This window comes from Phyllosticta capitalensis, assembly GCF_038381095.1.
Source record: "Phyllosticta capitalensis strain CBS 128856 chromosome Unknown BKA78scaffold_3, whole genome shotgun sequence".
Classification (NCBI taxonomy): domain Eukaryota; kingdom Fungi; phylum Ascomycota; class Dothideomycetes; order Botryosphaeriales; family Phyllostictaceae; genus Phyllosticta; species Phyllosticta capitalensis.
Window position 1 is genome coordinate 105,865 of NW_027117441.1, and position 25,423 is coordinate 131,287.

At 56.6% G+C, this 25,423-nt stretch overlaps 13 protein-coding genes across 13 annotated transcripts; 6 read left to right on the top strand and 7 right to left on the bottom strand.

The window, feature by feature from the left end:
• Positions 1–168: 168 nt before the first annotated feature.
• On the top strand, positions 169–860 carry BKA78DRAFT_91593 (uncharacterized protein). Its single transcript, XM_066893963.1, has one exon. The coding sequence runs from the start codon at positions 317–319 to the stop codon at positions 731–733; it is 417 nt and encodes a 138-aa protein (XP_066746077.1). The 5' UTR covers positions 169–316; the 3' UTR covers positions 734–860.
• A 751-nt stretch (positions 861–1,611) lies between these two features.
• Positions 1,612–3,328, top strand: BKA78DRAFT_307871 (isochorismatase family protein). The gene has a single exon (XM_066887901.1). The coding sequence runs from the start codon at positions 1,967–1,969 to the stop codon at positions 2,942–2,944; it is 978 nt and encodes a 325-aa protein (XP_066746078.1). The 5' UTR covers positions 1,612–1,966; the 3' UTR covers positions 2,945–3,328.
• Positions 3,329–3,516: 188 nt separating this feature from the next.
• BKA78DRAFT_248832 (phosphatidylinositol 4-kinase-like protein PIK1) lies at positions 3,517–6,674 on the top strand (the record flags this gene model as incomplete). The annotated part of the gene is made up of 4 exons (XM_066884427.1): positions 3,517–3,596; positions 3,665–3,851; positions 3,903–6,583; positions 6,635–6,674. The coding sequence occupies 4 exons, from the start codon at positions 3,517–3,519 to the stop codon at positions 6,672–6,674; spliced, it is 2,988 nt and encodes a 995-aa protein (XP_066746079.1).
• A 3,326-nt stretch (positions 6,675–10,000) lies between these two features.
• BKA78DRAFT_350604 (60S ribosome subunit biogenesis protein Nip7) lies at positions 10,001–10,626 on the bottom strand (the record flags this gene model as incomplete). Its single annotated transcript, XM_066891028.1, has 2 exons — positions 10,001–10,129; positions 10,180–10,626. The coding sequence occupies 2 exons, from the start codon at positions 10,624–10,626 to the stop codon at positions 10,001–10,003; spliced, it is 576 nt and encodes a 191-aa protein (XP_066746080.1).
• Positions 10,627–10,801: 175 nt separating this feature from the next.
• BKA78DRAFT_335539 (nuclear export protein Noc3) lies at positions 10,802–13,356 on the top strand. Its single transcript, XM_066890223.1, has one exon. It carries the CDS (start codon positions 10,842–10,844, stop codon positions 12,882–12,884), a length of 2,043 nt encoding a protein of 680 aa, XP_066746081.1. The 5' UTR covers positions 10,802–10,841; the 3' UTR covers positions 12,885–13,356.
• Positions 13,357–14,088: 732 nt separating this feature from the next.
• On the bottom strand, positions 14,089–14,908 carry BKA78DRAFT_307880 (uncharacterized protein). The gene has a single exon (XM_066887902.1). The coding sequence runs from the start codon at positions 14,572–14,574 to the stop codon at positions 14,257–14,259; it is 318 nt and encodes a 105-aa protein (XP_066746082.1). The 5' UTR covers positions 14,575–14,908; the 3' UTR covers positions 14,089–14,256.
• Positions 14,909–14,940: 32 nt separating this feature from the next.
• On the bottom strand, positions 14,941–16,315 carry BKA78DRAFT_91641 (uncharacterized protein). The gene has a single exon (XM_066893965.1). The coding sequence runs from the start codon at positions 16,184–16,186 to the stop codon at positions 15,227–15,229; it is 960 nt and encodes a 319-aa protein (XP_066746083.1). The 5' UTR covers positions 16,187–16,315; the 3' UTR covers positions 14,941–15,226.
• A 563-nt stretch (positions 16,316–16,878) lies between these two features.
• BKA78DRAFT_293284 (Rhodanese-like domain-containing protein) lies at positions 16,879–17,292 on the bottom strand (the record flags this gene model as incomplete). The annotated part of the gene is made up of 1 exon (XM_066886189.1): positions 16,879–17,292. The coding sequence occupies one exon, from the start codon at positions 17,290–17,292 to the stop codon at positions 16,879–16,881; it is 414 nt and encodes a 137-aa protein (XP_066746084.1).
• A 264-nt stretch (positions 17,293–17,556) lies between these two features.
• BKA78DRAFT_91654 (uncharacterized protein) lies at positions 17,557–18,367 on the top strand. Its single transcript, XM_066893966.1, has one exon. It carries the CDS (start codon positions 17,821–17,823, stop codon positions 18,253–18,255), a length of 435 nt encoding a protein of 144 aa, XP_066746085.1. The 5' UTR covers positions 17,557–17,820; the 3' UTR covers positions 18,256–18,367.
• Positions 18,368–18,490: 123 nt separating this feature from the next.
• BKA78DRAFT_293285 (uncharacterized protein) lies at positions 18,491–19,070 on the bottom strand (the record flags this gene model as incomplete). Its single annotated transcript, XM_066886190.1, has 2 exons — positions 18,491–18,735; positions 18,890–19,070. 2 exons carry the CDS (start codon positions 19,068–19,070, stop codon positions 18,491–18,493), a joined length of 426 nt encoding a protein of 141 aa, XP_066746086.1.
• Positions 19,071–21,867: 2,797 nt separating this feature from the next.
• Positions 21,868–23,026, bottom strand: BKA78DRAFT_263619 (pyrroline-5-carboxylate reductase). Its single transcript, XM_066885442.1, has 2 exons — positions 22,884–23,026; positions 21,868–22,798 (listed from the first exon to the last, which is right to left on the bottom strand). The coding sequence occupies exons 1-2, from the start codon at positions 22,930–22,932 to the stop codon at positions 21,903–21,905; spliced, it is 945 nt and encodes a 314-aa protein (XP_066746087.1). The 5' UTR covers positions 22,933–23,026; the 3' UTR covers positions 21,868–21,902.
• A 141-nt stretch (positions 23,027–23,167) lies between these two features.
• BKA78DRAFT_247605 (CTD kinase subunit gamma CTK3-domain-containing protein) lies at positions 23,168–23,925 on the top strand (the record flags this gene model as incomplete). Its single annotated transcript, XM_066884312.1, has 2 exons — positions 23,168–23,323; positions 23,374–23,925. The coding sequence occupies 2 exons, from the start codon at positions 23,168–23,170 to the stop codon at positions 23,923–23,925; spliced, it is 708 nt and encodes a 235-aa protein (XP_066746088.1).
• Positions 23,926–24,262: 337 nt separating this feature from the next.
• BKA78DRAFT_243538 (mitochondrial 54S ribosomal protein bL12m) lies at positions 24,263–24,792 on the bottom strand (the record flags this gene model as incomplete). Its single annotated transcript, XM_066883960.1, has 2 exons — positions 24,263–24,592; positions 24,664–24,792. Coding segments are annotated over 2 exons (459 nt in total), but the record flags the coding sequence as incomplete, so codon positions are not given.
• Positions 24,793–25,423: the final 631 nt, after the last annotated feature.

Sequence of the window (25,423 nt, forward strand, 5' to 3'; positions counted from 1 at the left end):
AGCAAGACACCGTGCTTCTAAATCGGATCTGGTAAGCGCAGATCATTGCGATCTCGTTTTTCAGAGACTCTTCACGATCGGTTTCTTCGGCGTAGACTGCAGAGAGCTGAACATGGGGGCCAGCAGCAGCGGTTCTGGAAGCCAACATGTTACAGCAACCAAAGCAGCAAAAGAGGCGGTCTGCAGACACCATGCGTTGGCAATTGCGGCTAGCCGTATTGGAGGACTGGAAGAGAGGGCCGCTATCAGCCACCCAAACAAGTCGACATGCAAACAGCCGTCGAGTTGCTAGGAGTACATACAACCTTCTGTCAATATGCCAGGTCTTGGCCGGGAGTTCCCAGGCTTGTGTCGCAAGATCCAGACGTCGTCTAGCACAGCGGTCAATAGCCGCGTCTTTCTGCTGCAAGGCCGGGCCATGGAGACCGTTTCTGAACACAAGATGGCTTGCCTCGACCCACGCCTTCGTCAATGGTCACTTTGCACAATAACGGCGTCACATTGCTGGCTGCAACGGTCTGATCGTCCGCAGGGACTCGACCTGGGGCGACACTTGATGCCACTTCAGGGTCCACTTGGGCGCGATGGCGTTAGCCACGGCCCGATGGGCAGTCTTCAAGCATCACGAAGCGCTCTGGTGGTACCAAAAGTATCGTCCTGGCCTGGACAGACGTTGATTGCTCAACGCCTTGGCCACGCCGCGTATCATGATGACGGTTTGGGCTTTTCATGATGTCACCCCTCGGCCCCGACCACGTGTGGATGCGTGGAAAGACGCAGGCGGGAGTTTGCCGCTGCTGCTCCTGCAAAGCAACCATCTCAGGGAGCCAATTTCCCTTTCACCGCTCTGACCGCGAGCCAGGACGACGGACGAGGGGAAAAAGGGAGCAGTGTCAGGCATCAACGCCGGCTCTGGGGTAGATCAGCCGGTAAGCTGGAAGGTAGGATCCAGATGTTTCGAGACGAGAGTGATCGGCGGAGAAGGGTATGGGTTGTCCTTTGCGGCCCGGTTTCACACCTGTCGAGAGAAAACAAAGGTCGACCATCTTGGAGAGAGCAATATGCGGCGGCATGATCCATCCGGGGGACAGGCAGAGTCCTGAATTTCGGGGAAGCAGCAAGCAAAGGGCCGTACGACGGCTCGAGAATGGCAGTTCCTGGAGCGTCGACACCCTATGCGCTGCCCTTGTTGACCGGGGAGGACCTTCTGGCTTGCCGAAGGTGAAGATGGCGCAACGGACGACAGGCAAGGTGTGGCCATTGGTTATGGCGACGTCGGGACGTTGGTCAGATCCCTGGCGTACCCTGGACCGACAGGGCGGATCCCCCGGGCGGTGGATTGCACCGGCAGGAGGCTGTGGCGTGGACGTGGTACTATGTTGTTCAACCACATACCGCCGACGTGCATGCAGGAGCTGTTCAGGCATGGCATGGATGTCTAGGAGGGAGGTGTCGACTTGGAGGTGCGTGGATGTTGGTGTTCCTTTTGCGCGGACCCTCCGCCGTCCTCCTCCCTCTTGGCCCTCGTGGCACGTGATGGTCCGTCATCGCGCAGAGACGTCAGATACTGCCCTGTCCTCGACGGATACGCCTTGACGCCCCTGTTCCGCGGGAAAAAGACGACCTCTACTCCCAATTTTCCTCGTCGTCGATATATAGAAAAACAGAAGAAAGACTACTGCCATCACGTGATGAGTGATCACTTCGGATTTCCTCTTCACAGCACACTTAGAAGGTGATTTTGAAAGGGGGCGAAGACGAATTGGAACCATCATGTTGCTAGAACAAACAACTCACAGAATAGAGCTTCCGCTTTGCCTGGACATATCAAACTTACTTACCCCTCTTTTATCAACCGCTCCGTCTTGGCGTAGATAGGCAGCTAGATCCCACTTTAGATACAAAGTAAAATGGAAGAGCTTCCCGTCGCTTTCCAATCTCTCTTTCAACTCCATCAACTCTCAAAATGGAGCAGACACAACATCGCCGCGCCGTCATTGGGAATGCAGACAATTTCTGGTTGTATTCAAGTCAAGATGGATTCAACCTCACACATCCGGCCAAATTTGACTCACCGCAATCGGAGCCCTGCTTCACACTCCAAACCACTACGACCCCAATAACTCTTTCCCCTGCCAAGACGGCCTTGGTCATTATCGACATGCAAAACTTTTTTCTTTCGGAAGCGTTTGGCCGCGGCAAGGGTCCAGGCCATGCTGCCGCCGAAAAACTGATGAGCAATGCAATCCCCGCGGCGCGCAAGGCCGATGTAAGAGTGATCTGGGTCAACTGGGGATTGACGGCTGAAGACTGCACGAACATGCCACCGGCAGTGAAGCGAGCTTTTGGATTTGAGGCCGTGCCAGACTCCACTGCTGATGGTGAGCAACCGAACGGGATTGCCGTTGACAAATTTGGCAGTCCGCGGCATCTTGGTGGCAGCGTCCTCCTCGAAAATGGCAAAGACGGGCGGATTTACCGTGGACTGGGCTCGCCTTGCGGCACTGTCAAGTTGGCGTCTGGCGAAGAAGTCGACGCCGGTGGCCTTTTGATGCGCAATGCATGGAACGCAGCACTCTACCCGCCACTCGACGAGGCCTACCGCCAGGGGAGTAGACTGCCCTCGACGGCGGACGTTTGGATCCACAAGAATCGGATGTCTGGAATGTGGGGCCAATCAACTCCGCTACAGGAATTTCTGGAAGACCAAGGGATTCGGACGTTGGTTTTTGCAGGAGTCAACACAGATCAATGCGTCAGCGGGACGCTAACCGACGCCTTTAGCAAGGGTTACGACTGCGTGTTGCTGGGAGATGCGGCCGGGACGACGAGCCCCGGATTCAGCCAGGAGTGCATCGAGTACAATGCCGCAAAGACCTGGGGCTTTTTGAGCAGCACTGACAATTTTGCGAGGGCAGTAGAAGAAATGGTGCAACGGACATGAGGCAGGAGGACGGTGGGGACGAATAAGGAGTGATTGGGAGAAGCAAGCATTCAACGGGGATGGTGGAAGCGGCACCCGCAAAAGCAAGCTGCAGACCTGATGAGATGCAGAACCGCCAACCAGGTAGTCGTAGTATACGAAGAAGCGGGCGAGCAATTGACCAGTCACATTTCTGACAAACCGTGGTGCATGGTGCCTGACGAGCTTCGGGTAGGCGGACAAGGACGGGGGTAGGTGAATTGTTTTGGTGTTCCTAAAGGCTAGTCGTAAGCTAGTCGGAAGGGATGCTTTTGGCCGGGGAGAGCGGGAGGAATTGATGAGATTTTGCTTTTTCGAGGCCAGAAGAGATGGAGGTCGTGGTGTAGAGTAGGGAGAAGAAGTGTTGTCGTCGTCGTCGTGGCGGAGGAATAATTGTCGCCGCGCCGAAGACGCCCGGCAGGCGCGCCAAGCACTCGCCCTCTCCAGCTACCACCTTGCAGCGCGGCCGCCCATGGCCAAGCCAGCCATGTCCTTCGACGCCCGCTACGCTACACCTCTCACCACGCCGCCGCACGTCCGATGACCTGTTCCCGATGAGCTGGAGCCTGTTGGAGCGCTTCATCGAGTCGGATCACTTCAACAATGATCCCTCACTCAGCGTAGCGTACCTGTCGTGCGTCTCCAACCCCCGCCGCCTCTCCGCAATAAACTTTACTTCTGCTAATTCGCATGTACCCAAAGCCGCTATGCGGACCACGTTGGCATTCACTATGCCCTCTGCTCGAAGCTGCGCCAATTCTCGTACGAGGAGATTGAATTCTTCCTGCCCCAACTTTGCCACCTGCTCATCAGCGTCGAGAACGAGTCAATGGCCCTCGAGGAATTCATCATAGACTTGTGCGAGGAATCCGTCAATGCTGCTTTGCTCGTATGCCTGCCGCGTCCTCTCCCCGGCCAGCTCCCTATACTGACTGGCTAGACTTTCTGGCTGTTCCAAACCTATCTCCACGACCTCGCCGGCAACCCCCAGTCCGAATCCTTCAAAACATGCCGCAGGCTTTACAACAAGGTGCAGAGCATCGTCTTTGGCGCAAACGAACCCGCTGGCAGGGAAAAGATCAAGGACAACGCCTTGCCCGTCACCGTTCTTTCGAGCATCATACTCGCCAGTGTTGCGGCGCCATTCCTTCCTCGACATGCCGGTCCTCTGGCGGTAGCGCAGGCGCGGAAGCCTAGGCTCACGGTCGACACAATTTCAGATGCCTCCCAAACTCAGCCTCAAAAATTGTCGCGAAGCAACACGGTTGGCGATCCGCCCAAGAGAAGAAGTCGTCATGACCGGAGTGCGTCCAATACTGCAGGCCCGCCATCACCAACATCCCCGATTTCGCGCACAAAATTGCCGGTGCTTGAGCTGGAAGGCCCTCCGCCGAAACCGCTGGCAAAGGTTGCGCGCAATCTTCCTCCACGACCATCGACACAAGTGATGAGGGCGACTCATGCGGAGGCGCGGTTGAGCTCTGCATCTCTTCCAGATTTCCGGAGTCAGAGCTTTTCTCCCATACCAACACCCCCGGCCACAGCGGGCCTCGCGCCTTGGCTTCAATCACCGAGTCGCCGACATTCGCACGACTCGAGAACCGCCAGTCCAAGCGGTCTCTCCAGGGCAAAGCGAATGCACATTTTGCGGTCAAACTATTTCCGCAGCGAGACCCAGTTTCTGAGTGCGCTGGAGGATATTTCCAACAGATTGGTCGTTGTGCCGAAGCCTGCGCGCCTGAGTGCGTTGCGGGCCGAGCTGGCTCTTATTGCACAGGACCTTCCGGCCGAGGTGGACATACCCCTTATCTGTCCTCCGACTCTCGAGGGCGGGTCAGCCGCTCAGAGTAAGCACCACCGGATCGTGCGACTGAACCCGGCAGAGGCCACGAGCTTGAACAGTGCTGAGCGTGTGCCGTATCTGTTGATGGTGGAAGTGCTTCGAGACGATTTTGATTTTGATCCGGATACGGAGGCCAACCAAAAGTTGCTTGTCAAGCTGCTCTCTGAAAAGGATACCAACAAGCGCCGCTTATTCGACATCTCCGACTCCTCACGACCCACCATAATCCCGGACCCGGACCAGCCACCAGACTCGGGAGTTGACAGCGTTTTCGAGCCCACGGATGGTGATCTAGGGAGCAAGGATCTGCTCATCAGAGATCCCGACGAGGATGAGCTCGTGAACGGATTGGCGAGTGCAAGCCTGATTGCTGCAGGGTACGGTAGTACAAGAAGTAGTCAAGCTCGGTCTCCGAATGGTACACAGAGCATGTCTCCTTTGGGAACCATGTCCAATTCAAGGAGCTCGGATATGGGCACGAGCAGGACCAACAGCCCCGTACCTCGAAAGATGACGCTTCCCATGTCCAACAAAACTCAAGCACCCGATCAGCCAGACTTTTCCGCCTTGGCGACGCACATGCGGACGGCCGCGCAGATGCTCGCACAGCTCGAAAACAGCAGCTCGAAACGACCCAAGGCCGAGGTGGCTGCCATCAAGGCAAAAATCATCTCAAGCATGCAGAGTCTAGAGGAGCAGAGCTTTTACGTTGACGAAGTCAACAATGCGCCCACTTTTGACAGCATCATGGCGGAACCAAAGGCAGATGCCATTGGCGCTGAGCCTGAGGATTTGGAAGATGCAGCCATAGATCCCAGCGCCAGCACGAGCGCAGGAGCAGCGCGAATGGAAAATGACCAAAAGACGGGAGGAGTCCAAAGGCGAGGCGACCGCGATGACCCCAGCGCTGCAACCTTTGGTGAGGAGTGGACTGCCAAGAAAGAGCGCATAAGGCGCTCCTCTCCGTATGGGTGGATGAAGAACTGGGACCTCATCAGCGTCATTGTCAAGACTGGAGCGGACTTGCGACAAGAGGCTTTTGCCTGCCAACTCATCCAGGTGTGCTCGAAAATCTGGCAAGATGCGCAAGTGCCAGTGTGGATCAAGCGCATGCGGATATTGGTGACGGGCGAATCATCTGGTCTTATCGAGACCATCACCAATGGCGTCTCTCTGCACTCGCTCAAGCGCAGCTTGACATTGGCAAGCATTGCCGCTGGCGCCAACCCTCGCAAACGCATCGCTACCCTTCGCGACCATTTTGTGCGCGCTTTTGGCGAACCAGAGAGCGCGTCTCACATTGCCGCCGTCGATGCTTTTGCAAGGTCCCTTGCGGCCTACAGCATGATTTGTTACGTGCTCCAGCTCAAGGACAGACACAACGGCAACATTCTCGTCGACAACCAGGGCCACATTGTGCACATTGACTTTGGCTTCATGCTGTCCAACACACCCGGTAGCATGGGTTTCGAAGCAGCGCCCTTCAAGCTGACGCAAGACTATGTCGACGTCCTCGGCGGCCTCACGTCTCCAGGTTTTAGCCTATTCAAGACGCTCTGCAAGCAAGCTTTCCAAGCGCTAAGGAAGGAATCAGACCGCATCGTCATGCTGGTCGAAATGATGGGCAAGAGCAGTCAAATGCCGTGCTTTGCGGCCGGAGTACAGCAAGCAGTGATGGCGCTGCGGGCGCGCTTCATGCTGCAGCTGAGCAAGGAGGAGGCCGAGACGTTTGTGGAGGAGCTGGTGGCCAAGAGCGTGGGAAGCTACTACACCAGGCTGTAAGCTGCCCTTCTGAACAGAAGAGAACCTGACTGACCCGACAATGCTAGCTACGACACTTTCCAGTACCGCACCCAGGGCATCTATTAGTAGGCAGTCGCCACGACGCAGTCGAGATACCACGGCAACCTCTCATCAGCAGGCCTGACGTTGCCGAACAATATCATTTTTCTTTCCCCCATTACTTGATGCGTTTTGTTGCGGTCCGTCTTTGTACGATATCTCGGTAGTCTCAGCGTCGCTCGTTGTGTTGTTGTTGTTGGCTGAGCGTCACGACATGCGTTGGTACCAACGCCTACCTACCACCGCTCAACGGCATTTTCTACGGCGTTAATCCGTTTTTCGACTGGCATCACTCTACTATTGCTCTGCGAGAGACCGACTCATCATCCCATTCCCCCCGTCTTGTTGCTGCTGCTTTGCTGCATCTCATCATCACCATTGGCATTCATTCGGCTTTGGCTTGGCTCATTGATTCCCACAGTCTCTCTCTGTGCTCTCGATCGAGACAGGCAGACAGACAGAGCTCTTGTTTTTTCTTCTTCTTGGTTTTCATCGGCTGTTCTGGCTGTGCGGTTGGACTTGGTTAACTGTGGACGGAAGGAGGGAGCGGAGCTTAGCTTTGTATTGTACATAGATGCGTTTGCGGTAGACGACACGTCGCAACTCGCTACATTACGCTCCCATTGCATCGTCCATCGCACTCACTCGCGTCGCCTTTGTCGAGCGTCGAGTCTGTCATTTCGTTTCGGGTGCTGACTGACTTTGCTCTATTTTCTTTTCCTTTTTCCCGCTCCACAAGCATACGATCCGGCCCCCAGCCACCAATACCAAACGCGCATGGCTAAACGCAATCAAACCAGCATCTCAAAAAGAAAAAAGCAAAGCAACCACATCCACGAAGAAACAGTCCATTTAAAGGTGCACATGTGTACGTATGTATGTGGGATCGATCAATACGATAGTTCGGTTTGAACACAAAACTCGGAGCCGAGGAAGCGGAGCCCACACGCCATTTTTGTTTTTCTTCACGTTTTTTTGCTTTTGGGGTACGTGCGAATATTGCGCAGGGGTGTGCTTAATATAACAAAACGATGGAGACAATAATTGCGACGGTGGAGCGAGAGGGGGGAAAAAGCACCAACTGAATGCCCGTTGCGAGAAAGGAAAAATCATCTGTGAAGGAAGCTACGTAGTCCTCTTGTGCCACCACTGCGGAAAAGGAGCCGCGTATCGGATGGGATGCTGGAGCTTTGTTTGAAGACTACTAGTCTTTTTTGCTTGAGATTATGGATCCGAGCTTGACGCGGCGTGGACAGGACTCAGCGGCAAGGAAGACGGTAATCTGCTTGCTTCTGTGCTTTCTCGCACCTCGAAGATGGACGACTCTTCTTGGAGTAGAAGTAGTATGTATGGGTCATGGCTGGGTGGACGGCTCGAATGTCTACATGCACACTGGCTACGCTGGTTCAAGGTCCTGCCTCTTCAGAGCTGCTCCGTCGAATCAGGCCGGATCCGTTCTTCCTGGGTCCGATTTTCTCTCTTCGAGATGCGCCCTCTCTTTCTTCCTCTCTGTGGCTCTTTTTCGTTTGCGGCGGCTCGGCCGGCTACCTTGGTATGCAGACGCAGTCGACGGGAGAGCACGTATGCAGCGGCATCCCAAAGGAGGTTCGGAGAGTCGAGACGGGAGTCGACATTCTTTCATCCGTCTACCCGGCCGTCCGCCCTTCCATTCCGCCCACCCGTCCGCTCGTCCACTGTTGAACGGAGACAGACGTGCAGACGGAGGGCTCACGGACAGACGGATGGACAAGGCTGAACCGAATCGAACAGTGGCATGGCTGAAGACAGACGTCGGTTTGCGCGTGGCGTCTTGCTATCCCGGACCTTGGCCTCACCGGCCGGAGTAATCGGTGCCAGAGTATGCAGGTAGCCTCTTGGATGCCGAACTTCAGCTCTTGTCCACCTACGTGGCGACAGTTACGTAAATGGCTGCCTGGCTGGCTGGCTGTGCAGGTGTTGGGGAGTTGATGAATTTTGGCTGAGCGAGCACGCGGCGCTTGCATATCCAAGACGAAGTTAGAGTAGAGGAGGGAGGGTAGGGGGGGCAAAAGCTGCATGTGCGGAACCTTATGCATGCATGTATGGCATGGAAGAAATAGAAAAGGGGGAGAGACTGCACTGCATGCCAGCTCGAGAGCAGCAGCAAGTACCCAAGCGATGACTTGGTGGTCCGCCTCCATCATTTCGCCCTTCCTGCAGCAATGAGTCGTCGCGTAGACGCACGCAAGCAGGCACGCAGCAACCCACGCCTGCGCCGAGCCGTCCGACATCCCTCGAAACGACTCGACTCGACTCGCCTTGCCAACGCCCGCCTCGTCGGCAGAAAGGAGCATTTCGTTGCTTGCCTCAGATTCTGGCTGACACCCGCCCGACGGACGCAGCCTCCCGTCCCGCTGCAAGTCGCCCTACACATACATACAAGCGTACATATACGTCGCAGCCTTGCTGCTTTGCCGTGTTCGACATTCTCCGGAGGGCGGAATGGTCGGAGGGAACAGACATGAGAACGCAACCACGGGCAGGACGACGGCCCGCTGCAGTGCGAGGAGCAGAATTCGAACAGGGGGCACCAGTACGGTGCGGAGCTGCGGAGAGGCGTAGCTACATGGCTGATATTGCTTTGCGGCGGGAAGCCGTTGCTTGCCACTGTGCTCCCGGCTGCAGCAAGAAGAATTTCTGTCAAACGGATTGGCAGGCTGGCAGATTTTTCGTGCACCCCTGAGCCTTTCCCCTGCTTGTTCTGTTTCTGTTTCTGCTTCTGCCGCTGGGCATTGCGTGGGCTGAAGGAGCGCTGAAGCTTACATGCCGTGTAACGTGGGGGCGCGTGTGCGCGGGCGTTTTCGAGATTGATGAATGTGCGCCCTAGCTGTGCGGTGTTTACTGGGGATTAGCTCGGGCATTGCTAACGACGGAAATGATCATGAGACAGAATTGGGTTGATTTGGAAAGACTGGGATAAATTGGGTGACAATCTTTTGGAAAGCGAAACATGAGATTTCTTGGGCAATGTCTGAGAGCGACCACGGCCATGGAAAATATGACGCAGACTTGGCTCTCAGGGCCAGAGATTGGAAAATGATGAAACGTCGAGTTTGGAAAGTAGAAAGAACAAGTTTGGTGGTATAATTGATCAAGATCGTAGTCCGCCGTACGCGCCTACAAACGCCGCCCGATGCTTCTTTTCTTTTCCTACCCACATGCCGAAATAATTCAAAGATCCCCATCTCTCGTGAGGGACAATCCGGAGCACAATTCTCGACGCGTGCTTTGGTCCTCTTTTTGCGTGGCGATTTTCCGCGGGATAATCAGACCCAGCGGTCAGAATGTCGAATTGCAAAAAATTGTGACAAAGCTCAAGTCGTGGTAAAGAGCGTGTCTTCCTCTCTCAGGTACTCGCCAATATCGGCCTGCCTGAACGTAGCAATACCGGTGGGATCCAGGCGTCTTGCTTCAGCAGTCGATCTAGCAGTGACTCCAAAGCCCTGCAAGCAGTCAGTTGTTGTCCAGAAGGTTGAGATCGTCCTGAACGTACCAGCGGCGTGTCATCCATGGCATACACAACTACTCCCTGATGTTCCGGACAGTCCTCGCTCCACCGTCCCACGTGCGCCTTGAGCACATTTCCGCCGTACAAGAATGGCATCTCGCCGTTGGGCTTGATCCACACCTTGTAGCGCGCATGGGGAGCAATGGCGTCCAGAGCGGTAATGTGCAGGCGGAACTTGCCAGTCTTGGTGAACTTGCCCACGCAAGTGCCGAGAGAGAGCAGGTTGGGGCGAGCGACGCTGGTCGCAAGGTTTGCAATGGACTCGCGGACGTAGTAGACGCGGTCCTTTTGAATGCGAAAGACGTAACGTTCGTCGTGCTTGGAGTCGCCCGAGGTGACGGCGGGCGCAATGAGGTTGTTGAGCGAGCGGCCCGTGTAGTTGGCGAGCTTCTCGAAGAGCGTCTTCGTCTCGGTTTCGGTAAGCGACCGCATTTTGAAATGTGCCGTTCGATAGCGGCTGGAAAGGCTGTCGGGGTGCGGTGTTGTTGGTTGGATGTCGAAATAACTTTTTGGCTAATGCGAGCTTGCGGCCGGCAGAAAGCTTGACCGCCCTGCATCCCGCTTTTTGATCGCGCCTGCTCTCTTGGAATTTTTTGCGGCACCATACACCCCCGCAGCAACTATTTCGCCCGCCCCAACCACCCTCGATGCCTGCTGCAAAAAGACGCCGCTTGTCGCCGCCGGACGACGATCCATCCGCAACCAAAAAATCTGCCAAGTCGGGAACCGCAAAGAGTACCGCTGGCTGGGACGAAGAGCAGGACTACGAACAGCGCCCGCGCAAGCTTGAGAAGAAGAAGGACACAAACAGGTTGCCGATCAAGACTCAGGATGGATTGATCCAACAAGTTGCCGCCCCCGAGCCGGAACCGGAGGAGGAGGAGGACAATGACAGCTTTCTGGGCACATCAAGCGACGAGGCCGAGTCCGAAGTCGAGGAGGCGGAGGAAGCCCAACCAGTCAAGACGGCACGGCAGCAAATAATCGAGGCCAAGGAAGAGCTGGCAAAGCTTGCAGAGTCAATCAACGAGGACCCGGAAGAGCACATTGGCGCCTTGAAGCACTTGGCTCAAATCGCAGACTCGAGCAACGTCACGGTCAAGAAGCTGGCGCTGGCTACCCAGGCTGCCGTGTACAAGGACATTATCCCAGGATACAGGATCCGCGCGCTGGGAGAGGATGCGCTCAAGGAGAAAATTTCCAAGGACGTCAAGAAACTGAGGGCATTCGAGCAGAGCTTGGTGCATGGCTACAAGGACTATCTTTCCACATTGGCCCAATGCGCAAAGAACAGCAAGCCGGACGTTGCTGACGATGTGCGCGGTCTGGCTACGGTGGCCATTGGGTGCGCATGTAACCTGCTCCTCCAAGTCCCTCACTTCAACTTTCGGGGTGACTTGTTGAAGATTTTGGTCGACAAATTGAGCACCAAGTCCATCGACGGAGACTTTGTCAAATGCCGTTCAACAATAGAAAGGTTGTTTCAAGAAGACGAAGACGGAAACGCGTCGTTGGAAGCCGTTCAGATGATTACCAAGATGATCAAGGGCCGTCACTACAACGTCCACGAATCCGTCCTTAATACATTTCTCCACCTGCGTCTCCTCTCCGAGTTTTCCTCCAAGGGCTCTTACGACAGAATTGACAAGACCGAGGAGGACAAGCCACGGGGAAAGAAGCGGGAAAAGAAGGAGTTTCGTACCAAGAAGCAGCGCAAACTCATGAAGGAGCAAAAGTCGATTGAAAAGGAATTCAAGGAGGCAGACGCGGCCGTCAGTCACGAGGAGCGCGACCGCATGCAGTCCGAGTCGCTCAAGCTCGTCTTTGTGGCGTACTTTCGCATCCTCAAGGCGCGAACGCCGAGCCTCATGGGCGCCGTGCTCGAAGGCCTCGCGCGGTACTCGCATCTCATCAACCAAGACTTTTTCGGCGACATTTTGGAAGCGCTCAAGGAGCTCATCACCGACGCTGAAGAGCTCAACTCGCTCGCTGATGACGAGGACGCTGCGGAGGACGACCCTGACGCCGCGTCGATTGCCGCGCGCAATGCGACGCGGGAAGCGCTGCTCTGCGTTATCACGGCCTTTGCCCTGCTGCAAGGACAAGAAGCCACCAAGGCGGCCTCGGCGCTGCATCTGGACATGGAATTCTTCATCACGCACCTCTACCGCACGCTGTACCCGGCAGCCATCAACGCCGACATTGAGCTGTCAGCCACGTCCCTCCACCTGCCAGACCCAACCTCCTCTTCCGCCACCACCACGAACAACAAAGTCAACGCCTCTACAACTGCCGTCCTCCTCCTACGCGCCCTTTCATCGACCCTCCTCCCCTCCAACACGGCCATCCGCGCCGTCCCGCCTACTCGCCTCGCCGCCTTTACCAAAACCCTCCTCACCATCTCACTGCACCTCCCCGAGAAATCGACGCGCGCCCTGCTCGCCCTCCTCAGCAAGGTCACCCGCGTCCACGGCCGCAAGGTCGCCGCGCTATGGAACACGGAGGAGCGCAAGGGCGACGGCGTGTGGGACCCGCTGCTGGCGGGCGGGCGCGGTCGTCTCGAGGCCAGCAATCCGTTTGCAAGCACGGTGTGGGAGGGCATGTTGCTGAGGCAGCACTACTGTCCTGCTGTCAGGGAGGCGTACAAGGGCATTGAGAAGAATATCAATGAGGTGTTCAAGGGGAATTGAGGGCCGGGGAAAGCGGGAGGGGGTGAGATGTGATACCATGGATGACACCCATCTGTCTGCCGCATAGTGTTCTGGAGAGCAAGTAGATGAAAAACTGAACGACTCGATATTCCGTACGCATTGTATATGCTCCGCTGTCAGTGACGATGCAATGTGTCCCATATCTGCAGTCGACCCCACCACTATTTATCCACACTGCTGCCACTACTCCTCAAGTCCAACCCACCGACCGACCAGCAAAACGCCAACGGAGCGGAAAAGGGTCAGCATAGCCCAACAGACCCGAAAACACAAGGTTACAAAAATTAAGAAGGGTGAAGGGAAAGCCCTCCAATACAAATCCTCAGCAACTCCCTGGTCATATATTTAGGTACCCAAGCCAGATGACTAAATACGAGCGGATCATTACAACAATACAGCGGGACTGCCAACCGCCTCTTATTGTGGGCACCTATGACCAATTTTACCTTGTACACATGTATACCCTAAACAAGCTTGATGATATCTTAAATGTGATGATTCAAATTTTTAAATTTTGCGTTGACTAGAGAGTGGTAAGCGCTTTGGAATATTTCTACCCCCTGCCGATCACTACTCGCTAATTATTTTATTCTCATTTTTCCCCTTCTTTTTTTTTTTTTCTTTCTCTCGTCCTAATCCCTCATTCGTTGCTTCAATCTGTCCGAATCTTCGTCCTTGCTCTTTCCTGTTGGTGTATTCTTTAAGGCTATTAACATGACTTGGGTCCTGTACTGCCTGTCCCCCCTTGAGATTTATCTTAGCGCCTTGATAGTTGGCTCAGTCATTCCTTTCAAGCAACTCAGCCTAGCCTGATCTATTAATCCATCCATCATTTGCCTTTGCCTTTACCTGCCGGCAAATAGACTTGTAGACACCCTAGCTATCTGTACAGCTTTGATACTACATGGATCGTGCCATAAGACAGGCAGGGTAGGATGGGGGAGAGAGAAACTAAGCAAGACAAGATGTAGCGAAGGAGCTGCGAATTGAACGAAAGAACGAAAGAACGAAAGAACGAGAGAATAAACGGGCAGGGCAGGGCAGGGCAGGGCAGGGCAGGGCAGGGCAGGGCAGGGCAGGGCAGGGCAGGGCAAGCGAGCGCAGCAAGCAACGTCAGCTATTCAAGTTTCTCCCTCGACATATCCATCAGTCAAGTCCAAGTCAAGGCTGAGTGCCTCCCTGTCTGCCTGCCTGCCTGCCTGCCTGCCTGCCTGCCTGTCCGTCTGCGCCATGTCGTTGCACCACCGGGACAAAACACCCAAGACGACGCAGCAGGTAGGAGCTAGGAACAAGAAGCAAGCAAGCAGAATAGTAATATGGCGTGCCCCGTCTTCTCCATCTCTGTGTCTACTCATCTCCCTCCTTCCTTCCTTCCGCCGCCTCCATTGTACGGCCAGCCAGCCAGCCAGCCATTCCTCCTCGCCTCCCCCTCCAACCCCACCCCCCTGATCAACCCCGCCCCCGCGAAGAAATCTTCACATAAGCAAGCAACCAAGTAAGCAGGCAAAACAAAGCAAAAAGCCAACGGAACCGCCGCGTCACGGCCACACCATACGCTACGCTTTGCTATGCTCAGCAACTTGCCGCCGCCACCACCAGGAGTGGAGTGCGTTTGGATAAGACAGACACGTACTTCACAAACACGGCGGCCCCCTTTCCCCCCATCCATATCCAAGGAAGGACCGTCGTCTAGGTACGTCGCTCATTCGTCAGCCGCGAGCAAGCAAGTGACACACCACTATTTACCGTTTTCAAGGCACGACGCACGCACGCACGCAATGCACGCACATGTTTTGTTTGCTGTACACGCACGCAGCCAGCCAGCCGTTGTTGTACGTCTCTCGTTTGAGGAGAGGAAAGACGGAGGTGGGGCAGCTAAGTAGGGAGGTGTGGCGCATGCATGCATGCATGCGGTCAGACGGCTTGCTGCAGCGCGGAGCAGGTGAAGCGGAGGGTTTGTTCAAAGGGAGGGGGCGTTGACTGCCTGGTGGAGGAGGGGAGACGGGGGGGGGGGGGGGGGGGGGATGAGGCGATCAGGGGAGGGGTTAAGGGTTAGGTTCGCGACAGTATACTCCTTCAGGTGGGCATGGGTACACAGTAGCTCAAAAAGGCTGATCGCGCAGAAAGGAACGACACTTCAGTTGTTTAGATTAGACGACATACCTATGCAGCAAACTTTGTCGTCTAGTTATCGACGCAGTAGATGCATTGCACATCCGTCTACTTCGCCCTGACATGACGACTGTCAATCGACACTCGACACTCGCCAGGGGGTAAATAGAATTATGCTCGCATTGCTTTCTCCGTCCACCCCAGCATACCTACAGCGCCAGCGCCATTCGTATGACAGTCGGGGGCGTCACATTAAGAACGGACCACGGCATCCGAGGCCGAGGCGCAAAAAGCAAAAAAGACGACAGAAAGGAAAGGCGGATACCAACATGTGCCGGCACACCACCCAGGGCAGCGAGCATCGTCTCGCTTGCCAAACGATTCTCGGAGGAAAAGGGGGCACGGCGGACCAATGAGCTCATAATCTTCAGCCATGCAGCAGGCAGGCTTCGCAGGGCGGCTGCAGCAGCAGCAGCAGCGCCACACGTCACACAAGACGTTGCACGGCGCCCTTGGCCGGCAGGCCGCCATCGCCAGCACTCGACCCCGGTAGCGACGCCCTCGGCCTCCCCAGAACCCGGGCATGCTTGGTTCCAGTGACCAGCGGGGCGGAGCGGCGATCGCAGGGCCCGCCTCTGTGCGCAAAACGGCCAAAAGTCTGCAGGAACGGGCAGAAAGTCGCCATCGACCGCCGAGGTGTGGGAGATGGCGGCGCGCCCTGACAAGGGTGCAGAGACGCCGGCGCCATGCGGGCGCGCGGATACGTGCAGAATCGTCCGGCCAATGGTGACCGACGAGAGGCGAGGGCTGTTGTTGTACAGGGCTGGCTGAGGATCGAGATGGCCGAGTGTCACGTATGTACTGTACGGAGCTTGGCCGCTGCGCAGTCGTTTCTTCAGGCGCGGGTGGCTGGGGGCAGAGAATTGCCGCCAATCAGCGAGACGAGACGACCTCGAGACCATGTTGAGGTGAAGAAGCAACCATGACGGATGTTGGAGGTATTGAACGTCCCGTGCTGTGTGACATGAGCAGTGCTTTTTGCACGGGGCGTTGCGCTGTATAGTTTTCATCACGCAGGACGGACGAACAACGGCTTGAGGAAAGACTGCATACAGACGAATTTCTTTGCAGCCAACGGCGTGTGCCTGACCACATGATGACGAGGACATGCACGCCAAGGGCAAAAGTTTGTGTCTGAGCTGAAGACATCCGACGGCCTGCGGTGCAACATTGACGGCATCCTAGTCGTCGTGAAGGAAACAAATTTCCAAACAACTCCTCCTCCAAAAAGTTGGCGGCCACTGTCCTCCGCGTTCGTTTTGGGAGGCGCGCGCATATTAGGCGACCAGGGCAAGCGAGCGGCATATTGACTTCCGCTGCAGTGAGCCTCTTCTGTCACAGAAGAATGAGAAGTTCAAGCCGTCAGCTCATGGCGGAAAGGTGCAGACGGAGTGGACCAAATCCTCAAGGGTGAAGAGCAAGCATTGGCGAGACGAGGTCGGGTCGACATTCGGGATCCAATTGGCCATGACGAATCCCGGATTGATGCTGAGACGAAAACGATTCCAAATTGGCGACGTGCTGCAACTGCCCGCCGGGCCTGCTCTGCTCGCGAACTCTGCGCACATCTTCTAGCTCTTGCTTGGCGAGAGGCTCGGACTTTGCCATCCGAATTCCTTGACTAGCATCATGCAGAGCCCGCGACCACAGGCAGACAAGGTCCACAATCCTCATCCAGCATCGATGGCGCCAAGTGCTCCAAGGCGAAAACAACGGGTGGTCGACCATGCCCACTCCCAGCTCTTGCACGCCGTGTCGGATGTCTTCCAGTCACACGCCGCTCCATTCCAGCACTTCCGGCCTACTCGAGCGCCCTCAACCCATCCAAAAGCATCTTGGTCGAGCTCTCCAGGGTCTTCCTATCCGCCGCGGCGCCCTGCTCCCCCTTCCTCTCGCCCTCCTCCACGCTTTTCCCCGTCTTCCCCCGCTGCTCCTCCTGCTCCTTCTGCTGCCTCTCCACCCGCAGCGTCTCGTCGGCCTCCTCCAACGTGCCCAAGTCGCGCACGCGGCGGTACCCCAGCTCCTTGAGCGTGTCCAGCGCAATGGCCGAGCGCCGCCCGGAGCGGCAGTAGAGCGCGATGGCGTCGCCGCGCCCGACGCGCGCGTCGCCGGATAGCTCCGCGATGGCTGTGTATTCGATGTTGATGGCGCCGTCGAGGGCGCCGGTGGCGAACTCGGCGGGCGAGCGCACGTCAATGAGGAAAGACTTGCTCATGATGCGGCGAGGAGGTGAGGTGGTGGTGAGTGGTGTTGCGGCCGGGATGCGGAGGGCGTGGAAGAGGTGGGGTGGTTAGTCATGGCCGAGTTGGGGGCCGTGGAGCTGCTAACCTGCGGCAACCACCGTGGCGGATGAACGCTCTGCCAGAATCTACCAGCTCCCACCACGACGTCATTTTCGAACGAATGACAGTTTTTCTCTAGGGACGGGAGCATCTTTCAATGGCGCTACATACACACGCGCCGACTGTCAGGGAAAGTCTCCTGTCCTGTGCCACTCTTTCGCGCTTTTCTCAAGACAGCGCCGTGCACGCCAACTCCACCACGGCCATACGATATCAACGTGCCTAGGTCGTGGACGCAAAGCCTGATCTGGCTCCGTCATCAACGGCTCAATTCCAAGCACTCAGCATTGACACAGCGCAGTCGACCCGTTCCACCCCGCAAGAGCCCAAAGGCCGCTCTGCTGTTTCTCATCGCCCCACCAGGCTTTCTGGCCTCATGCGATACGACGGCGTGTGTAACCATGGCGCCAACAGCTTCTGTCCTCAGTGAAGACAGCTCCCAGTCGACCAGGACAGCCCCGCGGTTAAAGGCATTCAAGGCGAAGAAGCGTCACAGAAAGAGCAAGGCGAACAAAACAAAACAAAACAAACCCGCTGGCTGTTATTCAAAAGATGGATTGATTCTCGTACAGCCGCCAGCCAGTCGCCAACTTGCAGCATCCAACGGACGACCGAGCTCAGTACAGTACGTATGCACTGCTGGCGACGAGTATCAAAATGGCACGCGACCAAAAAGGCGGCTGGTTGGTCGCGCACCTCGTCAGTCAGTCGCGCCTATGACGACAGACATGCCAATTTCCAACAACAAACCCCTAAACGCCAGTATGAATCCCTGCATCAATGCAAGCACTGCTGCACATGTTTTCCCTCAACGCCTTCCCTTCCTGCCCCCTTGACGGTGATATCCTTAGGTGTCCTACCTATCCCAACGCTTGTAGAAGACGGCGCGGCGAACGCCCGAAAGAAGAAATGACGGATGACGAATGATGATGACGACGATGACGAGCCGGAAATCGACAGCCGAAAAAAGAGAAGAGAGGAAAGATCCGAAATGTCGAATCAGAGTTCAGACAGAGTGATGGTCGTGGATGTAGTGGTGGTGATGGTGATGGTGGCAACAATCACCGCTGCTCATTCGACTCGGCCTGCGCTCTCTTCGTCAGCTGCGAGCTCCCAAAAGCATCCCCGGTTGCTCTGCTTGCTCACCTCGTACATCTCCATGGCCTTTTGAATGTCCTCGAGGCTGGAGCGGTCGCCGTATGCGGCGGTGAGGGCGTCGTTGCGCTGCTTCTGCTGCTGCTCGGCGGCGCTGCGTGCGTTCGAGGTGGCGGGGCTGGAGTACTGGCGCTTGTCGACGTAGGCGGAGACGGCCATGCCTGGTGAGATGAGCATTAGCAAAGACGTCGACGTGGTGGTGTTGCTGGAAGGGAGCCTAGCACAGCCTCGGCAGCGCGTGGAGCTGGTCAACGTCGAGGTGCGTAGGCAGGTAGGCATGGAAGTGAGTGAGGAGAGAACGGAGCGTCAACATACCCAAAGCAAGCACGCCGGTGGCAGGCAGCGCGACTCTGCGGCCCAACATCTTTACTCGTCGTGCGGCAGACGAGGGCGACGAGGCGATGGAAGATTGCATCTTGGCAACGATCTGGGGGTGGAAGACGGGGATTGCGGGGTGGACGCGGGCGGCAGTGGAAAACGGGCGAGGCGATGCCATGGCGGGACGAGGAGATGGGCCGGGGGTAAATACTCTCCAGCGGGCTCTACCACCAACAAAATGTGGTCGTAAGAGGAACGGAAGTGGAGTGATCAAGGCACGCCGCTAGACAGGTGACTGCGCGTTCCGTTCTGCGGGGGATGGCGGAGGTGGATGAGATGATGACTTGAGGCAGGCTAGAGTGCGGCGAGGGGCGGAGTAGCGTAGCAAGGCGGTGCTAGGTAGCTAACTAGGTACCGGCTGTTGGAGATGCGGAGAAGAATGACGATGATGGAGGTACGAGGTACGTAGTATGAGGTCAAGCTTGTCGATCAAAAGACCTCGGCAATCACTTTGTGCTGTAGACTCAAGGGCGGATGTGGTGGAATTGATATATAACCATTGGCCGCAGCAGCATAGGTAGAAGCTAAGGCACGAACGGTCCGTACATTTAGAAAAGTTAGTACTCTCAGTCCATCTCGCAAGCGTCGGCTGATGGTGGGCTACTGCAAGGCTCTGCGTGCGACATTGCAGCCCAGCGGCCGCGAAATCTGCTGCTTCATTCTTCAGGCCCAGTCCCGTTCGTAGCAGACTTGCAGCAGAGAGGGACGTGAGGGTGGAGCCAGCACGAAGACGGACCGGGAGGACGTCGCCAGGCGGTCGCGTGAGACGGACGGCGACTTGGCTGATTGTGGAGTGATGGGACGCGCGCGGGGGAGAGGATCATTGTTTTTCCTCGCCCTTTTCTGCCTCTGCTCCCCTGTCGACGTCAGTTTTGGGTCGTCGAGTCTTTTGCACTGCCCGCGAGTCGACGTCTGGCCCTTTCCTTCTCTGCACACCACATGGCCGCATAAATCTCGCTCACCGGTCGGCTTCAGCAAAAATCACATCATCCATCCCGTTTCCAGTGGCCTGCTCTCTCCGTTTCAGCCTTTTGTTCTTCTTCAGTCCACCCTCCCATCAACCGGGGTCCCTTTCGTTTGCCACGGACCGGCCCGCTCACGCACATGTAATCCAAGATTTGTCTCTTCCTCGTGCTGGACAACCCTCTTCGACAACGTCAAGCGTGTTCCCATGGAGAACATACCTACTCAGCCAATCAAAAGCGTGGCAATCTTGCCTCTTAACAGCCGGCGCAGACGACGACTCATGACGGGTCAATCATCACGACCCAAGACGCCGCCGCCTATCTCTGCCTATTGACCTTCCTAATGCAGGCTATCACAAACTGCGCAGACGCCATTCGCTGATTCTCAATAATCCCCATAGCCGTTGGCATCCCCCCCCGCGTCCCACATCTGCGCTGCCTGCTGGTCATTATTGTTTTGCCGGTGCGGTGCCAGTTTTGTCTCCGCCGCTATCATCACCAAACAGCCTGATGAACTGGCTATGTAGGTAGCAGACTACCTATAAACATTTACACGCTTGCCGGGCCTACTGGTTACCTACTTACCCCGCAAAACGCTCCCATCTCTTCTCCCGGCCCAACACCACACCACGCCCAGCGCAATTAACCGAATGTCTTGGTATCGTCGCGTCGCTCGTATCAAACCTAAGCCAAGCAGAGTGGCTAAGCATGCTGTGTCTGTCGCTCCACGTCACCCATTATTCACGCGATATCAAAACTGCCAGTAGGTAGTACGTAGTCGGCTAAAAGATGAGCCTCAAAATGCCGCCGCCAGACGTCTATCTGCGCCCATTTCCTCTCTCTCCCGTGGATTTTTCGTCGCGTAGATGCCAGAGCTGTTTCTTGTTCGGTGGTGTCTATTCAACCAAAATGCTCGGAGCAATCGACGTCGGTGCCTAGGTAAGGTATGGATGTCAGGTAGAGACGCACGGAGCGGGACATGGCACCTACCTACCTACTACGCCTTGCTCCCGTCGAATGAAATTCTCCCGTCCACCCCCTCCACCACCACCGGCACTAAGGTACCTCACACTACTCCAAGCGAATCATGATGCTCGCCTTCCAACCTACCTACCCCTCTTAGCCCCTCCAGAATCCCCTGACCCCTCTTCCCCCATCTCTTTTGTTACACATCATAAACCTTTTACTTCTTTTGAGTAGTCACGTACGACGACAGCACGTGGAGAATTCGGAACCCCGTCCGCTCTTCTATGGACAAACCACGTTGCGGCCGCAACGATTAGTAGTTGCGTGGGTATGGTGAGTGGCAGCGAAGCCCGGCTGTTGGACGGTCTGCACCTTTTTTTTTCTTTCAAGGGGGGAGGGGAGGGGGAGAGGAGAGGAGACTCAGGGGGATGTGGAGGACATGGAGGGGTGTGCGCTCTTTTTGCTCTTGCTGGTCTGATTGTTTTTGGGATGCGCTTGGCGTGGCTGTTGGATGGCGGATGGCGGATGGCAGATGGCGGATAGCAATTGGCAATAGTAGCTCGGTTGCCCCGGTGGTGGAGGTAGTAGGAGGAGGTGGGTTGGGAGAGGTGCGGTGCGGTAAGATGCGTAGGCTTGTTTGTCTTGGGACCTGTTTTGGAGAGTTGACATTGTGATGGGTGTTGTATATGCGCGTGCACATGTAGGTCGAGGTGTTGAAGAGAGGACGACAGATAAAGGCATATTCCCTCTTCGCAAGGAATGACGAGCTAAGACTGTTTTGCCATTCTGTGCGAGCTGTGTCTAAGCTTGCGGCTTTTCAAATTCAACGTCAAATTGCTTTTGTTACCTTCTAGTCTGTCGGTGATGGGGCGGTTGCGCTGATGGCATGAGTGCGGAGGATGGTGATGGGCCGTTGGATGAACTTTTTGGGAGATAGTGCCCCCTGCCTCTACCCATCCCCTTTCCATTCCCTCGATCCACCCACCCCCTTTCCCCTCCCCCCAACCAACGCCTTTTGCTCAATGTCTCGTTCCATTGACATTCTTGACGCCCTGGCCCAGCTGGCTTGCCACGACCGTCGCCTCCCTGATGGCCCTGGCGACATGGCCCCTGACGGCGCCCTCCTCGAGCGTCATCAAGCCGCCAATGGTGCAGCCGCCGGGCGTCGAGACCTGGTCCCTCAGGACGGCGGGGTGCTTGTTCTCCTCGAGCACCAAGCCCGTGGTTCCCCTCATGGTCTGGGCGGCCATGAGCTGGGCCTCCTTGCGCGGGATGCCCATAGCGACGCCGCCGTCGGCCATGGCCTCGAGGACCAGCGCGACAAAGGCCGGCCCCGAGCCGCACAGCGCCGTCGACGCGTCCATGAGGTGCGGCGGCAGCTGAACCACGCGCCCGATGCGGTTGAAGATCCAGGTGACGAGGGCCGTCTGGTCGGCGCTGAGCGGCGGCGTCGGCTGCGAGATGACCGTCATGCTCTGGCGGACCAGCGACGCCGTGTTGGGCATGACGCGGACGACGCGACAGGCGGAGCCGTCCTGCGGGACGCCGTTGGGGTAGATGGCTGCCTCGATCTGCTGCACGCTGACGCCCGCCAGAATCGACATGATGAGCTTGCCCGCCAGCGCCTCGGCCATGCCCGGCGCCGACAGGATGTCGCCGAAGATGTGCGGCTTGCACGCCAGCAGCAGCACGTCGGCTTTTTGCGCTCCGGAAAGGTTGTCGTTGACGAAAACCTGGAGAGGCCGGTTGTATTTGCCCAGGGCGGATTGGATGGCCGCCGGCGCCCCGTCCCATGCGTCGCAGGCGACGAAGTTGGTCGGCAGCCGCTTGGGAATCACTTCGTCGGCGTTGGCCTCGCCGCTGGGGTTGTTGATGGCTTGCATTATGCCGCCAAGAATGGCGTTGCCCATGGTTCCTGTTTGCGTGTTAGAGCTTTTATGATGGAAATGTTTTGGCCCAATATCAAACTGGATGGTGACTGGAAAATCGAGCATACGTACCGCATCCCAGAACCGTGAGAGTAAGGCCGGCATCACTTTCAGTCGCCATGATGGTAGTCGTATGAGTTTTGTTGGCGGGATTAAGATGAAAAACCGGTGGTGATTTATCAATTGGATGGGCTCAGATGGGCAATGTTGAGTTGACGTGGTGTTGATATTTTGGAGCGAGTCATTGCAACGTGGGGGCGCAGGCGGACCGCGACTCGCCAGGAACCATCACCGCAGCTGCTCCATCCTCGTCCGCCTTTCGCATCACTACTCCTCCATCACCGCCGTCCTTCGCCATGGCGGACCCCTTTGAAGTGCGCATGCGCTTCACCAGCCAACTTCAGCATCTCAACGCCTCGGTCACGTCGGCCCAAAAGGCCGCAAACTATGCGCTCAAGTACCGCGACATGGACGAAGATCTGCACTCGTGCATTTTGGAGCAGCTGGAAAGAGTACGCCTCGCACAGTTGGCAAGAGTGTGTGTTCCACTGACACGGCGCAGAATAATATGAATAACCGCGCCAACATCATGTACTTCATCGAGCATCTCTGCGACCTGGCCATGCGCGAGAGCCACCCCGAGTTTGTCCGCATGATGCAGCGCGACATGGTCAGAGTGGTGGACGCGGTGGCGCCGAGCGACGGCTCCGGCGCAGCAAACGTCAAGGTGGTCCGCAGGGTGCTCGCTGGGCTGGCGCAGAAGCAGGTCCTGCTCCCCCAAACCGTCGCCGAGCTCGAAGACAGCCTCAAAGAACGCGACACTTCTGGCGCCCACGCCACGCTCTCCCCGACGAATGGCGCGCCTGGCAGCGGAAGACACACGCCGCGTGGAAACGGCGCCATACGGTTGGACAAGAGGCAGATTGAGCAGAGAATCGAGGAAGACCGAGAAAGACACAAGAGATTGAGAGAGGTCATTTGGCAGGTGGATGCGGAACATGACGGCGAGTTTGAGAAGCTTTGGGAAGAAAGTAGTGACATTGGCGAAGACGACTTTACCGGCGCCGAGGAAGACGCGGCGGAGCGGAGGCAAGCTATTGATCTCGACTGCTGAGGAACTGTTTGGGGACATTTGATCTTTTGGAACCATGGCAAGGCGTATGGCGTCACGTTCTTGAGGGATTGATGGAAAAAGCATGGAAGCGGCGTTTCGAGCGAGGACCGCTCAGATGGATTCGGATTTGGAGAAATTCTAGCCTGGGCTCAGCATGCCCACTGGCCATCGACCGTATTTGTACATAGTCAGGCCATTTTATCATAACAGCCAAAACACCTCTACCGCGCCTTGCCTCAGTCTTTGTACGCCGCCGTCGCGGCCGAGACGAAGCTTTCCATTCCTTTTGTGCCGTACGTGTCCCAAGATGATGCCGTGTCGACCAGATGCCCAAAGCTTACTCCATGACAACGACGGCGCCCAGAGCCTTCATGGTCTCGATAATCTTCTCGCCCTCATCCTTGGGCACGTTCTCCTTCATCTGCTTGGGGGCGCTCTCGACAAACTTCTTCGAGTCGACCAAGCTCAGTCCCAGCATGCTCTTGATTTCCTTGATGACCTTGGGCTTGGCGCCGGCGTCGAAGCTCTGGAGCTTGAGGGTGAAGAGCGTCTTTTCTTGGGCGACGGGGGCGGCCTCCTCCTCCTCGGCAGCGGCCTCTGCTGGTGCGGCGGCGGCCGGGGCAGCGGCAAAGCCGCCAACGGGCATGTCGGGAATGTTCAGGCGCGTCTGGACGAAGAGCGAGGCGTGAGTGACACTGTTTGGGCACGCGGCGGTCAATTGATGGGTCGGCTGGTTACCTTGAGGGAAGAGACGAGGTCTGCAGTCTCCAGCAGAGTCAATTGGCTAATCTGGTCGACAATGTTGGCGATCTTGGGGTTGGTGGGTGCGGCGGCGGCCTCTGTCGACTGCCATCTCCGAGTAACGCGGGCGACGCTAGAGGTGGAGGCGCGGACGGAGGAGAAACGTGCGGAGCGGGCGCAGGCGCGCAGGGTGGACTGGCATGCGAGAGACATGATGGCGGCGGTGGACTTGGTCGACGTGAGGTAGGACTGGAGAGGTTGCAGCTCGGCGGTGATGGTGGTGAACTCCAGTCGCCCGCAGCCTTCAAAATCTCATGACCTAATCGGGTAAAGCGGCTTGGCACCCCAGAAATTTTGGCAGCACTACTCTGCGGCTTGCCTCTCCAAACAAAACCGTCGCCTCACGGCAAATTCGACTTTTTGTCCTCAACTCGAGCGGGCCATGATGGAGTGCGGATGGGGTCTTTCTGCGCTTCACGCGCGCTCCCACGAGCTCCCCGAGGAGCTGAGATATTTGCTCCGGAAGAGCTCCAACCGGGAGTTCATCGCGGACCTTGCTCGAGTCTCTCTGGACCCACGATTCACCGACTACCTGTTTACGCTTTTTGAGCCTCTCTTTGTCGACGTGCGCGGCATCTGGACTGCTCAGTACCCGCCCGCACAAGTTATTCCGGCCTACGCGAGGATATTGCAGTTTGCGCCGCACCTTTCCGACCACATCGAAGCGCTGCTGCGCAATGGCGCGGAACAAATTTCT